This window comes from Mustela lutreola, chromosome 13, assembly GCF_030435805.1.
Source record: "Mustela lutreola isolate mMusLut2 chromosome 13, mMusLut2.pri, whole genome shotgun sequence".
In the NCBI taxonomy this organism is placed as follows: domain Eukaryota; kingdom Metazoa; phylum Chordata; class Mammalia; order Carnivora; family Mustelidae; genus Mustela; species Mustela lutreola.
Window position 1 is genome coordinate 18050380 of NC_081302.1, and position 18525 is coordinate 18068904.

Consider the following 18525-nt stretch of genomic DNA (forward strand, 5'->3'; position numbering starts at 1 on the left):
CCCTAAAGTATTTTAGTATTCATAAAAACTCAGTACTGTTTAGGTATAGTTTCAGATATAGAATATCAGAAATAAGAATCAACTATCCATCCAAGACTTTACTTAGAAAAAATGAAAATATATGCATAGATAAATTGTTATAAAAAGATAAATACCTAGAAAATAGCCCTTCTTAGCCCAAACTCCAATAGATGAAGAGGGAGGGTTGCCATTACAACATGTAACATAATATTTGATTCTAATTAAAAGATTAGTTCAATAAATGCTCTTTTGATAGACATTTACATGCTTCATATGCTATATATTAAAAATAGTAGTACACACTTGATTACAGTTTATTAAGGATAAAACACAAGTATTTCATAAATAGTCATTAGGTAGATTGTAAGATAACATGTAAAAGGTGATACAGGAAATAAACACAAAAATGCGTTATTATTCATTTATGACTTACCTTTTATTAAAACTGGAGCAAAAACCCTCACAGCTCAGAGAGTTACCTGGAAAGTGACTCCAGTGTCTCCTATGGTCTGCGTTTTCTCTAATTGTCACGGCAGTCCCCACGTCTAACTTCATTCATTGGAAAAGAAGCTTCCAAACAAAGATTTTCACTATACTTTGAAATTGTGAGTCTGTGGCTCCTTTTCACAGATACAGACTGCTCTCCATTAAGATACAACTGTACATTGATTCTATACGAAAATTTCTCAACAAAATATTTCTAAAACTCTCGATATAATTTATTCAAATAATCATGTTTAGGTAGGACCATCAGATAGGATTAATAGATTTATCACATATAATGGAAAGCAACCACTTATTATTTACCATTGGTTATACCAATAAGTAGGATATCCGCACTTACCTGAATAACATGCTTCAGTTTATCAATAATTTGATTTATCACGGGATCAGTTCCTCTGACTTTGATTTCAGGATTTCCAGATTGGGCTTTGATTCCATTGCCAACCACACGCTGAGTATAGCTAACAGAATGAAAAGTGGAAGATATAAGACTTAGTGATCTTCCAGAATATTACAACCACTTGAACATACCTGAGCTCAGAATCTTGCTCTTTTAAGAGTGTACAATATATTTTTTTTTTCTTGGAACAGACCCTGGTCCAGCTGCACCAATTTTTTTTTTTGTAAAATGCTTACCATTCAAATATAAACTATTCTAATGTTTCTCTCTCAAAAGATGTAACCAAAAATTGATTGTGTTTTAATATTATTTATTAAAAATACTAAAGAAAGCTACTATCCATCCCACTTCATTACCAGATCTTGCTGAATTACACATATGTCTGAATCCATATTATCTGGGTCAATTTACTTTATTTATTTATTTATTTATAAATGTTTTATTTATTTATTTGACAGAGATCACAAGTAGTCAGAGGCAGGCGGGGCGGGGAGGGGGGCACAGAGTTGGCCCCCCACCTGAGCAGAAAACCCAATGCAGGGCTCGATCCCAGGACCCTGGGATCATGACCTGAGCTGAAGGCAGAGGCTTAACCCACTGAGCCACCCAGGTGCCCTCAATTTACTTTATTTTATACAATATATAAATGAGTCCCAATGTTATTTTTTAAATATTGGACTATAAAAGTCAAAACTATGAACATCATAAATAACTAAAACTGGCAAAATATTTTGCAAGCAGAAAAAACACAATCTTTCATCAACATTTATCTGAACTAGTAAATCATGTTGTATGTAATAGGGGGTCTTCATAGGTGGTTAAAGTCATTGCAAATTACTATCTTCCTAAAATGATAAATTAGATTCATCAGTCACAATGCTAGGAATAAAGGAGATGTTCAGTATGCTATTGGAATAGGTAGAAGGAATGGTATCTGCCATGTGAGAGGTTAGGGATCAGGTGACATCCCAGCAGGAGAAATGGCAAAGGCCTAAGAATAACACACACAGGGAAGAATAGCTAGGGTTCTATTTACAAAGAGTACAAATAGGGAAAAGTAAGAGATAGGAGGCCATGCCCTAAACATTCCATACTCTTTCCATTTAAGACTCTCCTCTGAGTCATCTGTTTAAATAGCAGCCATGATAAAGTGGCCTCAGAGACTTTTCAGCAAGCATTTTCACATTGCGCTTAATGTAGTATTTCTTCCCTCTATTTGAGCAGAGTATCACAGCTATCCACATGAACCCTCTGGACTTTCCACAGCAATGGAAGCTCTTTGAAAAGGTGAAAGGAGGCTCCACTGTTGAGAATATGGCCATACAAAAGAAGTTTTAAGGAATATCCAATTCCTCCCCAAATTCTGCATGCCCAGTGATTAATTTCTACAAGTGGGTCAAACAATTACCAACTAGATCCTTCCAATTAAATGATGGAACCTTTTTAAATCGATAATATCAGTTGCATGTGACAAAAATAATGATATTAATATAACTTTTTTATTTTTAAAATAACCTTAACCCACTTTTTAAAGCAGAAATAGAGGGGTATAGAGTTAAGTATTCCAGTATGTATTAATGATTTGGCAATATATACCAATAACAATAGAAGAAAATCAATTACACAAATCTATTTTTGTGTAATAATATCATTTACTTAGAAGGAATTAAGTAAACTATAAATATTAAACTTTTCTTAACTCTTCTGTAGCATTATTATATTTTTCTTCCAAATATTTCAAGCAGATTGCACAAGTGGCTCCTTTATTGTATTTATTATTAATAATGATGAATAATATGAATACATAAGTGGACAAATGCATGTTTATGATCCAGGCATTGTTTTAAATACTTTCATTGGAGTTTGTCAGTTTATTCACATGATAATCATTTGCTGTGGGCATGAGAATGTGCCTATAGACCTCAAAGTACAGGAAATTTAATTGTACCCACAGCTTTTCTCTGAAATCTATTTCTGCACCTGCCCCCAACCTATCACTGTGTTCAGCAGGGATACTAATGCAGAACCATCAATGGAAGACAGAGGGCTCCTCTGACACCCAAGTTTGTCTCAGGATTCCCTGAAACCTTTGCTAACCTTTCCTCGGGCTCTAGGTCATGCTTGAATGCTTCTGCTCAAATTTCTTACCCCTCCCCTTCACTCTGGGTCACAAATGCTTCTTGACTAACAGCTTTACCAGCCTTACTCATTTCCACCCCATTTGCTTGGATAGGCATTTCCCTTAATAAAACCCTCTTGTGTTTAATTCCTTTTTGTAATCTGCTTCTTGGAGAATCCAGACTAATACATTATACAATATTTATATTATAAGGATTCCCACTCTACAGATTGGGGATCTAGGATCTGACTATGTTCAGTATCTTTCCCAATGCAACACTTTGTTAAGTGCGCAGCAAGGGTAAAAATCCAGGGAACATGAGTTCTGAAATACAATCACTCAATAATTATTAATGAAAACTCTTGAAATCAACTAATATAATCCGGAAATACAATCAGTTTTGTGCAAAGCATATTTTTCTTTTTGTAATTTTTTTTCCTGTAACTATAGCATTTTCAAATATTTTACTACTTATAATTAGAAAAGGATATACTATTTTCTTAAATAATCACAATGAACAGTTGTATACTGCCAGCTAAAGAGTGAAGTAATGCCTGATAGAGGGTTGAAATAATAGATGGCAAATTTTCTATAAGATTCCCCTATTTCTCTAGAAACACAGATATAATATGAGCAATGAAAACTTAGTCTCGTCTATCAATTTTAAATACAGTAAAACTTTACACAATAAAGGTTTGAGCTCTCTGGGTCCACTTATACGTAGATTTTTTTTTTCAATAAATACAGTACTATAAATGTATTTTCTCTTCCTAACTATTTTCTTAACAATATTTTATTTTCTCTAGCCTACTTTATTGTAAGAATAGAGTATATAATACATATACAAAGTATGTGCCAATTGACTGTTATTGGTAAGGCTTCTGGTCAGCTGTAAGCTATTTGTAGTTTCAGGAGAGTCAAAAGTCATACACTGATTTTTGACAATGCTCCTAACCCCCACATTCTTCATGGGTCAGTTGTAAACTACTTTGGTTGCATCTTGGTTTATGTACAGACCATGAACTTTCTTTCAAGATGCAGGAATGTCATGTCACAGTAATCTGAAGAACTCCACACTTTTTATTATTAACTGTCACAGTTGATAGCATAGATGAATTTTATCGCAATTACAAATGATCAAGAATCTCATTCCAAACTAGTGTATTATTCACTAGTTCAATATCACTATTCTTACATTATTACTTAAATAAGAAAAATACTACAACATTGCATTTAAGATACTTCAAGTGAAAAATCACCTTTAAAAACCAGTTTTTCTTTCCTTTTTTTTTTTTTAAATAAGATTAAGAAGAATACAATGCAATAGCAATACATACATATCAGAATAGTTTAAAGGAAAAAGACAGATGATACCAAGGGTTGGCATGGACGTGGACCAGTTAGAGCCTTCTCTCGTTGTGAATGAGTGTGTAAACCAATGTAAGCCACTATTTGACATGTATACTAAAGCTAACAATCCCAAGGTCCTGGGGATATACTCAGCAATGTTTACTGAAAGGTATAAGAATGCTCAGGGAAGTATTATTCTAAATAGCCCCAACCGGGCACCTGGGTGGCTCAGTTGGTTAAGCAACTGCCTCCGGCTCAGATCCTGGAGTCCCAGGATCAAGCCCTGCATTGGGCTCTGTGCTCAGCAGGGAGTCTGCTTCTCCCACTGACCTCTCTCCTCTTATGCTTTCTCTCTCTAATAAATAAACAATTAAAATCTTTAAATAGTCCCAACCAATGTCCATAAGCATTAAGATGGGAAAATAAATGGTAGTATATTTATATAATGATATACTATATAGCAATGAGAATGAATGAATTATAACTATATACAATATCTTGTAGATTAATGCTGAATGAAAGAAGCAAGGTATAGAATATACTCTATGACCCCATCTATTAAAGTTTGACAATAAATCAATGTTCTAATTCACCATAAGTGCTACTCTAGGATTGAAGTGGATTTCTGGGGTTCTAGTAATATATTCCTTGATTTGGGTCCTGGTTACACAAGAATGCTCATTTTGTATGAAAAAAAAAAAAAACTGAATTGTACAGTTAAGATTTGAATATTTCATTGTTTGTCTGTAATTTCAACCCAAATCAAACAGTTACATTAAAAACTCTTCATGCTCTTTGTCTTAAAATGTATACAACAGACATATTTTCACTGAACTCTGTATAAATAAAAGATCCACACAGGTATTTTTAACATGGGTTAAATGCTTTTGTCATCACTAAATGAGTAATTTAGGATCTTAGTTTGATATAAAAACTTACTCCCTGCTGTCTTTACTTTGCATGCAAAATATATGGTTTCTTAATCAAATAAAATTTTTCTAACAAAGACTTTCTGAGTTTTTTATTATGAAATTTTAATAAATCATTAATCACATTTTCCTCCTAAATGTACCGGTAATGGATAAAACATTTCAAGGATCCCTACAGAGGTTTCTTGACTTGAAAAATTACTTGCATTTCAACTAGAAGAACGGAATAAAACACACATCCAAAAAAAAAAAAAAAAAGAGGTACTTTTTTTGTTAGAGAAGTAATAGACCCACCATCTGGGCTTATTTCTTCTAAGCAGGTTAGGTAATAGATGACAGCAGTTTAATAGGAATACTCACTCCCCAAGTACAACTTGCTTTTCATTAGTATGGAAAAAAGGCAAGCCCTGATATATTTACATTCTATAAAGATGTTTTAAAATGATGATTAACAAGATTCCAATTCTCTTTGTATTCAACATATGAAATATTAAAAAGAAGTGCTAATAAATCCACACAGTATGTCATTAGGAAGTCATTTCTCCTGACTCTACCAACATTTCTTATTGGAAACTCATGTCATGCCCTACTAGTTGATACTAATTTCACTTTATTTAGAATGCAGTTGAATTTGTTTCAGTTTCACATCAAAAGTATGGTATATTGACATGCACTTATACAATGTCAGGTGGAAAAAGTATTTGGGATCTGACCCTGGAATTCATTACAAAACCCTTAGAGTTGTCTGTCTTAGAAGTCTTTGATAATGTCACTGAGACAGGATATAAGAAGGATATAAGAACTTTAAAATTAAGACAAAATGAGTAAAACACCCAGACATCATCACCATCTCTGTTGGAGGTTAAAGAGTGAGAATGGGGGCCATGCTGGTGGTAATAGTTATAGTAGTACTAATGGACATTTAATTTCTTTGCCTAATGTTTTTTTGTATGACTTGGCTAGGTGATTATATATTAAAATTCCTTGAGTTTCCAGAGTTTTGAGTCTCCTAAATCTTAAGAAGGCATAACACTGGAATGTCTTTGGCTCTGGCAAATACTGTGCTATCTTGGGTAAAAAGGTCTGGGAAGAATATTCTATGTATTGTATTGATCAATGAACTTCTTCAACAACAAATTTTCCTTTCAAACCATTTCTGGGCCTTCCTTCCTTGTTCTGGCAGCAAACATGAAAGTTAAGTACCACAGGTATTTTTGTGTGTCAATCTGTCCCAAATATTTGGGTGACACTGGACACGAGTGTGGCTCTGTGTACATGCAGCTTCTATATAACATTTCTCTTCTACAGCAAAGGTCTTAATCTTTGAAATCTCAGAATTAAAAGAAGTCATATGATTGATTTTATGTGCCAGATTTATGGGAATTACCTTTCACGGTAGGTAAGAGGCTTACAGGGGATTTAGAGAATGGAGACATCTGTAGAATCGATTCAAAATGATTAAACTTTTTGTGATCGCACTAACTACTTCTGTTGTGGAGCCACAAACTATTTTTAAGTTAATCTCCACTATTTACTTGGCTTTATAATTACAGATAAATAGGGTCTTAATTTGAGATGTAGGTTTCTGAACTTAAATAATAAAGTCAAAATAAATAGAATTAATAGAGACCTTATTACAGTATTTATTATTATTTATAGACAATTTCCTACTGCAGATATTGTATTTGTGATATCTTATGGATAATACTCATTAACATTATTTTAATAAGGTAATGCCATGCTTTATTTAGTAGCCAACAGAGAATGTTTAGATCCCTACAATAAATAAAATATGAACATGTTTAGAAAGATTTAGAAAATAAGAACTTATTAAAGAATGGTTATTAATCAGTCTTCATCCTAACTCTTCGATTGGCAAGGCATGTATTTGTGCTTGTCAGTTCAGGCAGGGGAATCACAAGGAGGCTGTTTCAAGATACTTTATATGATGAGCGGCTGTGTGAACCTGAAAAATGATATTTCCTCATGAAAAGCCAGTTACTACAAAAATTAGTGGTGTTTAGGGGGCTCTCATTTCAACAAACATTGACTACCTAATAAAAATTCTATTAAAAGTAGATTTACCCCTAAGTAAAAAAGTAGTACATTCCTTATTTCCTTTCTCCTAACCCTTCCCTAATCTCACCAAGAAACGATAAATACCTTAGCTATACCAAAGGTTCTGTTTTAATCGTTTTAAGTTTTTGAATTAAAAATTCAAAGCAGGGGCACCTAGGCAGCTCAGTGGGTAAGCCCCTGACTTTTTTTTTTTTTTTAAGATTTTACTTTTTTATTTGAGAACGAGAGAGATTTGGGGAGGGGGGTGGTAAGGAAAAGCAGACTCCCCACTGAGCAGGGCGCCCAATGTGGGGCTGGACCCCAGGAACCTGGGATCATGACCCAAACAGAAGGCAGATGCTTAACAACTGAGCCAACCAGGCGCCCGAAGCATCTGACTTTTGATCTCAGCTCAGGTGTTGATCTCAGGATTGTGAGTGTAAGTCCTTCCACAGACTCCATACTGGACATGAAGACTACTTAAAAAATTAAAAAAAAAATTAAATTAATTAAAAATGAAAATTCAAAGCAAATAATAATAATGGTTTGTTTCATAACGAATTACTCTCATTTTCTTCTAAGGTAACTGTCAAATTTAAAATGATCAAAAATAACTTTCAAATTTAAAAGGGTACTTGGGTGGCTCATTCGGTTAAGTGTCTGCCTTCAGCTCAGATCATGATCTCAGGCTCCTGGAATTGAGGGGCTTCTTGCTCTGCAAGGAGTCTGCTTCTCCCTCTCCCTCTGCCCCTCCCCACCACTCAAGTTCTCATGCTTGCTCTCTCTCTCTCTCTCTCTCTCTCAAATGAATAACTAAAATATTTAAAATAAAATAAAATGATCAGTTCTAGCTATCATCAATTGCACATACTGTTACATGTGCTTACATATTTACTTATCAAATGCTTTCCAAGACACACATTTCAAAATTAAATTCTTCTTAGTAAGATATGGGCTTTCTTTCATGGATTTATGATAACTGATAGTTACCATTTTACACTAATTTTCCATCTCACTTCACTGTTTGATAACATTATATGAAAGTATAATATTATTTAAAGGATTGAATACTAACAAATACCATTTGGATCCAAAAAGCACTCAAAATTATTTGGGGTATAAATTTCATTTAATAACCTTTTATTAGACATTACTAAATTCTAAAAGTTCATAATATCTTATACAGTTTAAGGGTAATTGACACCAACATTAATTAAATTGCTAATATAAAATTACCAACTGCATCATAAATACTTTAAAATTAGGGGCAAGGTACAATTCTACCGGGGTGCCTGGGTGGCTTAACAGGTTAAGCTTCTGCCTTCTGCTCAGATCATGATCTCAGGGTCCTGGGATCGAGCCCTGCATCAGGCTCTCTTCTCAGCAGGTAGCCTGCTTCCTCCTCTCTTTCTGCCTGCCTCTCTGCCTACTTGTGATCTCTGTCTGTCAAATAAATAAATAAAATCTTTAAAAAAATAAAAATAATTCTAGGACTACCAACATACCATCCAAACAAAAGTGCTAGGTAGTTCTTACCAACAGGTGACATAATAAAATCAAAGAGAAAGAACCTCTGAATTTCAGAGTGTACTGGTTTCCCAGGGCCACCATATTCAATCCACTACACAGAGTAATGTAAAGAAACTGGAAGCTACCTCTGTGATGACAGATTTCCCCTCGAATGTCAATTAATCAGAGACTTTCCATATAAACTCTATCCTTGAAGTCATAATCTATTTTCTTCTAGGGAAATTTTATTTACTATAAAATAATATTTATATTTCACAAGCACATCTCTTAAATTACAGTTTGGGTTGTCCCCTTGTAACTCAGTCTCCCTAGAGGAAAAATATTTTAATCAGCTTTGGAAATTTTCAGTCCATAGTATCTAGCACTTCCTGTGTTTTAAATGACTTTTATTTTACTAGCAGAAGTAAACAATGCTATTGAGAATTTCCTGTGTTCTAAATTCATATAAATAGGAAATATATCTTAAAATATGATTTTTTCTCCTCTGAAGCAGTGGCCCAATCACCTGCTCTGAATGTTAAAGTTCCCTGAAAGCTAGGAAGGGCTAGTTTATTAGGAAGGTGTTGATGGTTGATGCTTTGGGGACCCATACAGGCACACAGAATAAATTTTAATCACACTTAATGCTAATGTGGTAGCAAGACTGTGACAATATTCAAATGCAACTAATTTCATTAAATTAGCTATACTCATGAAGCTAAACATAGTTGTTTGAATCTATATAAATGCCTCAAAAGAAATATGTGAGCTCTTCTCTTTTCTCTTTACCTTTCGTTGATGCTTAAGAGTGAAAAGATTTTAACTGAGATCTTTTTTGTTTGTTTGTTTTTTGTTTTTATGTAACAACCAGCTCTCTTGTTTTATCATCATAAGACTGTAAGGGTCCTTAGCAGGTTACTGAATCTAGTACTCTGCTTTCAACAAGAAATACACCTATGCCAGGAACATAGTACTTGGCATTTATCTCTTGGCCTGTAGCCTAATAGATCTGTTGCCTGTCTTTAGTGACAGTAACATAAATCTAAAGCTGGAAAGGACCTTAGAGGTCATCTAGTCCAACTGAGCCATGTTTTAAAACAAATGAAGAGGTATGTTTATTTCACCGTTTCGCACCTATGTACTGTATGTTTCCAGAAAAGACTTTGAGGCAGCTTAAAATAATAAAAGGCACAGACACTATAAAGCAAGGGCACAACGGCAGAATAATGAAGCGAGACAGACGACAATGACAATGATAAAAGGAGACCTAGGAAAGAGACACTGCACTTCAACCTAAAACCCAACCCTAAGCCTCTGGATGATGAAGGCCAAAAGGAAGCTCACAATTCAAATAGCTCTCAATTAGCTAATGAAGGTCTGTCTGCAAATGTCAGCAGCTGGGTCTCTCTAAAAACTCTCAGACACAGCCCAAGAGTCTTTAGGTAATAGACAATGAGCAGTACAACCACAATTACCTTCAATAGCAATTTCAAAGGTTTCAAAGGTGTTAAGCACACATGATTCTTTTTTATGCGAATCTTTGTTAAGAGTTGCCTTTGTGATGTTAAATGTTAGTTCTGAGTAGGCATTTCTACTGGGACTTGGTTATTGGACTTGGTGAAAAATGCCGCCTTGGAGAACTTAGAAGAGCAGATGGTTAATATTTCCCTGAATTTATTTTTGTTTTTAATGGATATTTTATTTCACCACTCACAAAGAATGTATTCTCTGGATAATGTAATGAAGCACTATAGACAAAAGAATCTCAAGGTCAGAGTGACTTGAGATAAATCACAAAGCAGAGGTTTGGTTGGAAGGACTGCACTGCCTCCACTACCCTCCGCAGCAGAGAAGAACAGGACGGGCAAATTTACTAACAAAGGAACACCAGCGAGAGGGGAAAGGCAGGTGTAATGGTGAGACACATTTTAATCGATGGACAGTTAGCTGTTTTTTAATAGATGATTTCATCCTACGTTTAAGGAGATCGTTTTCTTTTTTCTCACCTCACTTTTGAAGAAATGGGTTTTGTCATTTTATAAAAGAAATTACTTAGTAGATTTAATTTCCAAAGTTTAAAGCAGACCCATCATCAATGTTCTAGAAATTAGATAGTCTTGATATGTGGTCTCTGTGTTTTTGGATTGGCGATGGGAGCCTGTCACGGCAGTCAAAACGGCAGTTTGTAACTCTTATTATGAACACTTGCCTGTCTGCTCTTATTTTAGGCATGATCAAACAAATCACATAGGAATTAGGAAAAGCCAGGCATAATAACAAGAACTGAAAAGATAAAAATGTTTATAGGCACTTCATTTATTTTTATTTGTAATAGCAAAAAACTGGGGTTCTGGGCCCATGGAAAAGACAGGAAGTTTTAAAGATTTGTAAATAGCCATTCTTAACAAAAATAATCCTGCGGTAATTAGTTAGTATTTAGAAAGCAATTAGAATTTGAGCGTAACGCATCAGTTTTTAATATCCAGTTTCCAACTCGTCTCCAATTCCAACTTGAAGTTCTGTCCAGAAATTCCATTTTGTGGCCTGATGAATCTCTAAATTTAAATTGATAGGTTTCAAATCATATTTATTATGAAGAGCAAGGTGGAGAGGAAAGTGGGGAAATAACAAAGCTTTTTACCCATACCTCATCTTAACTAGACCGTAACCAAATTCCTGCTACCACACAGTCCCGAGAAAATGATCCACTTGCCTAACAGAATTCAATGTGTCCGCTTGCATATAGGGGGGAATTTCTCCAGCTTTTTCTTGGCAAACTCGGTTGTGCTTGCAGAAAACAGCTGGACTTAGTTCCCTAGACAGAACCACATGTACCCAGGGATGCTTAGATTCCTAACAATTGTGTATACCACAGAAACATATTTGGCCGGTATTTGCAAAATACACAGAATGTAGACCATCTCTGATAGCTTCCGGAGTCCAAACTGCATGGATATTTCTGGCCCAGATGGCTGAGAGATTCCACACCTTTGGACAAAAGTGGCCACCCTTTCCCTCACTCTCTATACTTCCCCTCTTATCCTTTTTCACCTAAATTATTTCTGCCACACCTCACAGGATTTACACACTCCATCCTCCCTGCCTAGAAAGCTCTATCCTTTTAGACCCTTCCCTCAGTCAGCTGCACTAGACGTTAAAAATATTTTTGCAGAAATGATTGCATTAAGGATTTTTGAGATTACCCTGGATTATCTGGGTGGGGCCCAAATGCAGTCACCTGTGTCTCTTCCTAAGTGGTAGCCAGAGGGAGATTTTGTTTTTACAGAAGGAAAAGAAGATTAATGACGGGATCGCAAGTCAGGGATCAGACTGATGCTGCCACGAGTCTAGAAACACCAGAAGATGGAAGAGGCCAGGGAGGGATTCTCCCTAAAGCCGTTAGAGGGAGCTTGGCCTGACAATTCAATTTTGGCCCAGTGATAGGAATTCCAGACTTCTGACCTCCAGAACTATTAGGGAATACATTTTTGTATTTCAGTGTTAATCTGTTACAGTAGCCACAGGACACTAATACAACCAGCCAAGCAGGGTATCCCTCTCCCACTATTTGCTCTCCCTTCAACTATTGCTTGCTAACATGTAGTTTTCTGGGATGAATGTATCATCACTGTAATTCAGTGATCGATTCACAATGAGGTGTTTCAAGTCTGTAGCTCCCTCCTCCACTGTAAATTCTTGGCTTCAAGGAGCCTGTCTGTCTTAACCACCCTCTAGTTCCCGGGCTTGGTCACAGGTTTGGAATATGAGAACTCAATACATATTTGTTACCTGAGTGAATGCAGGACAGATACAAAAGTAAACTAAAACATCAATTTCAGGCAAGAGTTTGTCTTTTCCAGAATTGGTCCTTATAAAAGTTATGAGTCGTGTCTGTACATTCCTGAATTTGGTAACAAATGCCATGAATGTGTAAGTTCGTTTTAAGGCTGATTTTTCCGGTTTCTGGCAGTCTATCACAGAACCCCGTCCAAGTTCCCATTGGTGCAGAGAAAAGAAAGAAACTAGGAAAATAGAACAAACGAGTAAGCAACACCAACTGTGAAAACTCAGTATGTAGACTGCAAGAACAATTAAGTACGTGAACTCATCCTATCCATTTTTTATTTCATGATACAGAAGAACTTCCTCCTTATAAAATTTATGTAAGATGGCATTTGGGTCCCCACAGCCTGTTTCCTGAATCACTCTTGAAGCACCCCAGGGAACGTTCCCCTACTGTCCCAGTCCTGCTTCTTGAGGGACCAGAAGAGACTGGCCACTCACATACAACTCATAATGTATAGCCCCCTTAGGACACTACAGCTACAATAAAAGGACAAGATGCATCAGAGGCCTGTGGGTCTAGGAGTGGGGTTCCCTCAAGAAAAGCCTTGTTGGGGGTAGGGAGGCAGCAGTGCAACATGGGTGCTAGAAGCTGTTTATAACCTCAGTGACCAGAGTTCTATCACACAGGTTTCCCAGCATCCCTCTCTCCCTCTGCTGCTTCCCACCACCACCAACCCAACCATGAACCCAGCCTCTTTTTCTTTACCCTTCCCTTACACAAGTTTCAATTGGGTATTTATTAGTACAGCGGCATTTGAATGAAGTTGAGGGAACCATGGAGAGAGATGATAATGCAAAACGGGGAACTACCAATAAACAAGTGACCTGCATTGGATCAATAGGCTATTTCAATTTATTTATTTGACAGAGCGAGATCACAAGTAGGCAGAGAGGCAGGCAGAGAGAGAGGAAGGGAAGCAGGCTCCCTGCTGAGCAGAGAGCCCGATGCGGGACTCGATCCCAGGACCCTGAGATCATGACGTAAGCCGAAGGCAGCGGCTTAACCCACTGAGCCACCCAGGCGCCCTCCGGCTATTTCAATTTAAAGTTCAAATAAAAGACAGCTGTCCTTAAGAATCCCTGCCCAGAAAGCAGTAACACATACAATCTAGAAGTAGTACTCATTCTCTCCGCACACCTGTCCCCCACGATATGTGCCAGCTGAGCATGACAACATGTCTGGTATGTCTGGTACCTTGAACCAGTTCAGATAAAAGAGGTGTTCACCTTATTCCAGTAAACGCGTGCTGGCCACGGAGAGGGGGTGTGTCTATCAATCTGCTCTCCAGTTTAGATCAAAAAGGAGCTCAGCCCTCATCTTGAAGGTAAATAAATGAAAAAAAAATGGTTATTACTTTTTGATATCAGACCCTGATTTTGGATAAACATCACTACCTTCTAAATAAAGGGAGTCGGGTAAATAAAACAGAACAGACACACACACATACACACATGCATACAAATAAAAACCATGCTGTAAAAACGGAAAAGGAACATCATGTTCCTGTCATGAAGACTCAGGAGGAAAGAATATCTCTTAAAAAGATTTGACTATGGAACCAGAAGAAATATTTAGAAAACTGCTTTAGAGTACTTACACTATGAGGGATATGTAGAAAGGCAAGTCATTTACAAAACAGAATGTGGATAATATAATGATAAATTGGGAGATGCTTGAGATTAGGAGGTTTAGAGCAAAAGTAAGTGCAGTAGCAGAATCTCCAACCACAAAGGAATCCATGGACAAGCAAACTGAAACACGGAAAAGTTCAGGTGGTAATTGAATCAGAGCCCAGGGGGAAAAAGAGAGAGAGAAAACAATGACAGAAAAGAAGGTAGATGGGAATGCCAGAGGCTGGAGTTTCAGCTCAAAACTAATCTGTGTTCCTGAGAAAGAAACAAGATCCACTCGATCTAAAACAATCATCAAAGCTATAACTGAACTATGAAGATTAAAAATAACTAATTAGATTGTAGGGGACAGTGGTGGGAAAACAGTGAAGTGTTATCCATATTTAGACAGAAACTAGTCAAACTCCAGAAATTTTTAAAAAAATGTCCAACTTATATATAGGTAGTAAAACAACAGCAGCAACAGCAACAACAACCCACAGTCCTTTAAAAATAAACTATGCCAGGCTTGCTTTAGACCCTTTTTTGTCACATTAACATACCAGAAGACATGGAGCTTTTAAGAGTATAAGAATATGAGCAAGAATATTATACCCACCAGGTTGTCTTTCTCAAGGTTGAATGAGAAGTATTCTGTATATAAAAGCTGATTTGTTTTTCCAATAATAATTTACTCAAGGACATATGGGTACATATTGGGGAAAATAATAAAAACAAAAGCTTCAAAAATTAAGAAGTTGTAAATCCAAAATCCTGAGACAACTGATTCAAGTATAAAGTTAATTTTATATATTTTATAATTCTTAGCCACAGAATATTCTTAAAGCATAACTGAGAGAAAATAACACAATGAATTAATATAATTATATTACACATTCCAAGTTACACTACTAGATATTGAGAATTTTTAGAGGCAAAGAGAAGGAATAGCATTGTACATCCCTTATCTAATACTGTGAGCTCAAGAAATAGCACCAGAAATTCTTTAGGCTCTATTCAAGGAATCCAGATTTAGACGACAGGTGACCTCTTCTGACATGATCATTCTAGTCTAGTCCACAGCTGTTCCCTCATCTGATTATCACAAAAACCTCCTGACTGCTCGTCCAACTTCTGCCACTGACCCCCTTTAGGTGCTCTTAGCACAAAACAGAGGGATGCTATTAAACATAACCCAAATCATGCTACTTCTTTGCTTAAAACTTTTCTATGGATGCCATACGTGTTAGAGGGAAAACCAAAGTCTTTACAATGGTCTACAAGGCTGTTTCTCTGTCATCTGCCTCTTCTCCTTTATGTTTCTGGCATCATCTACTGATACTCTCTCCTCCCCTCATTTTGCTTCAGCCTCTCTGATTTCAACGATGGTATTCTCAGAATGAGTCCACATGCGTCTGATTCAGAGTTTTGGTACCAATTATGTTCTCTCTGGAATGTTCTTTCTCAGCAGAGCATGGTCCTCCTCATCTCTTTCAAGTCTCTCCTCAGACGCCTTGCCTCTGATATATAATTGCCACGTCTGGCAGTTTTAAATGCGGCCTCAAAATAGGTGGACATCAAATGATGGGTCAGTCTCTTCCTTTGAACCTGAACATGCTTGTGACGGCAACAACCAATAGACTCTGCCAAGTCATTTTGTGTGACTTCTACTCCCTGATTCCCTCAGAATGACCAATCCATGGGAACCCAGCTCCCATAAGAGAAGTTCAACTACCGTGATACCACTGTGATGGCAAAGTCACATGTGTCCCTCCAATGAAGAGTGCCTCCCAGCGGAGCCATCCTGCTAGCCACCTCACTGATTTACAAGACATAGGAAAAAGCCCCTTGAACCCTCCAGACTGGGTTTTTGACAGTTGAGTAGCACTGAGTCACTCTCATCACATAAAAGAAGAAGAAATGCTCAGATGAATCCTGCCAGAATATTCCTGACCTGTAGTATCCCCGAGATATAATAAAATGATTGTTGTTTTAAGTGATTAAATTGTGGAGTAGTTTCTTAGCTGCAATAGCAACTGTAACGGTAGTTATACCTACTCTTTACTATTTCTACTGCCATCAATCTCTTTTCTTGATTTGTTTTCTGTAGTAACATTTTAAAACAGACCAAGTAATTAGCATGTTTATTTTGTGATGACCTCTATTACAGAGAGATTTTTGTATGTTTTATTCACTGATACATAAAAGCCATAATGGCTATAAATAGCTATTAATATGTATTGAATGCTGAATGACTACTATTAAATGGTGATAAAGGTTACATATTTAAATTTTTAATGTAAAAAAATATAAAGTAAAAAAACATATTCCAAGAAGGAGAAAAAAACACACAATGCTGTTCACAAAGCATAAACAAGTTCACAGAAGTAAACTTAAAAAAAACGGGTATCGCAAACAGACATCAATTATACCCCTTTCTATTGAAAAAAGACTGTCTGAATTTATAAAAATAAATGAATGAATAAAATTCTATTTTATTTCTGGGAAATGTAAAAATTGTCCCTGGAAGTTTAACAATATAAAATGCCTAGATTAATATATAGATTAATCTGGAAAATAAAAATAAAGCATTTGAGTAGCAATATTGATTTCAGACAAAGTAGAATTTAAGGGAAAATATTTTACATGGAAAATAATAAAAGTACATAATGGTATAAGGCAAAATAGTCAATGAATATGTAGCAACAATAATCTTTAATCAGTAAGTTGCATATCAAACATTTATAAAGCAAAATGTATTCATCATATATGAATACATAATTAAAGTTATAATTAGAAGAGATTTAATTATAGTAGAATTAGTATGGTTCTCAGTTATGACTGATTAAATAGAGAAAAGTTTAAAGCATATAATTTTAACATTATAATATATATTTTTAACACACATATATATAAACTTGTGTACCATAAAAAATATTTTTCAAGTCTCCTTTGAAAATTAAAATGAGATTATATTTAAGATTACAAAGAAAGTTGCAATATATTTTTAAAAGTACAAATTACATAGTTTTCACTACCTATGTAAACATAAAAAAAAAAAACTTAAAGTTAAGGGAAAGTTGTAACAAGACAACCACCACCACTGCTTTCATATTATATTTAAAAATAGGAATGTTGAGATTAGTCCTTTGTTGAAAGAAAGAAACCCAGCCAATTACTCGAGAGATAATCTCGTATTTCATTCCAAATGCATAGCTATAAATACTCTCATTTGTATTAAAATTTTTTAAATGATTAAGTATTTAACTCAAAAATATAAAATAGTAAAATAAAACATATATAAGTCAATTATAAGGAACACTAAATTAAATGTTAAATAAAAGGCAATGAATTATACAGAACTGATAAAGATATATGAGTTCATTATTTACCAAGTATGTCATAATATAAAAAAATTGACAAAATGGACAAAAATATACAAAATTATAATAAAAATTGAAAAAAAATTGAAATTTAAAGTAGAAAAACAAACATAGGAAATGCAGAAATTGTTTTAAACACAGTTACATGTTTCATTTAGGTCATCATGAACTGGGTATATGAATCTGACATTAACTTAAAAAATGGTAAATCTGGTAAATATATAAATGTTTTCGCAAGAAACTCAAAATATTATTCAAAATGAAATCTCTATTAAAGGCTCAATAACAAGACAGTTTTATTAGTGAGTATCTTTTTTAAAAAATCTAAGTCCAAGCTATAAGATATATAAAAAAACATAGAAAAATAAGGGGCTTCTTTTCTAGTAATTTTACAAAGAAAATATAACTCAGATACCAAGTCTTGAAAAAGTTAAAATAAAAAGAATGAAATATTTAAACACTATCTCCCATAGTTAAAATATGAACATAGTTAAAATATTCTCAACTAAAACAATCACAGAGTAAATTATATACTTACTACAAAATCATCCATCCTAATAATCTGGGATTCAAATTCAAACATACAAAGTTGGCTTAATACTAAGAAATGCATATTCATGCAATGCAACTTAATAAACCTCTTTATTTAGTTTATACTGTGCATTTACTTAATAAGTATAATGCCATGACTAATAACATTTAACTAAGTATTAAAGGATATTTCCTAGGTACATGGGTGGCTCAGTGGGTTAAGCCACTGCCTTTGGCTCAGGTCATGATCTCAGGGTCCTGGGA

At 35.2% G+C, this 18525-nt stretch overlaps 1 protein-coding gene across 2 annotated transcripts in view; it reads right to left on the reverse strand.

Annotated features, from left to right (window-relative positions):
* The window catches only part of GPC5 (glypican 5), a 762590-nt gene that overhangs the window by 290310 nt on the left and 453755 nt on the right, over positions 1–18525 (reverse strand). For both annotated transcript variants that reach the window (XM_059144298.1, XM_059144300.1), the window contains exon 6: positions 866–986. In XM_059144298.1, coding sequence (XP_059000281.1) covers positions 866–986 — 121 coding nt within the window. The remainder of the gene's footprint in view (positions 1–865; positions 987–18525) is intronic.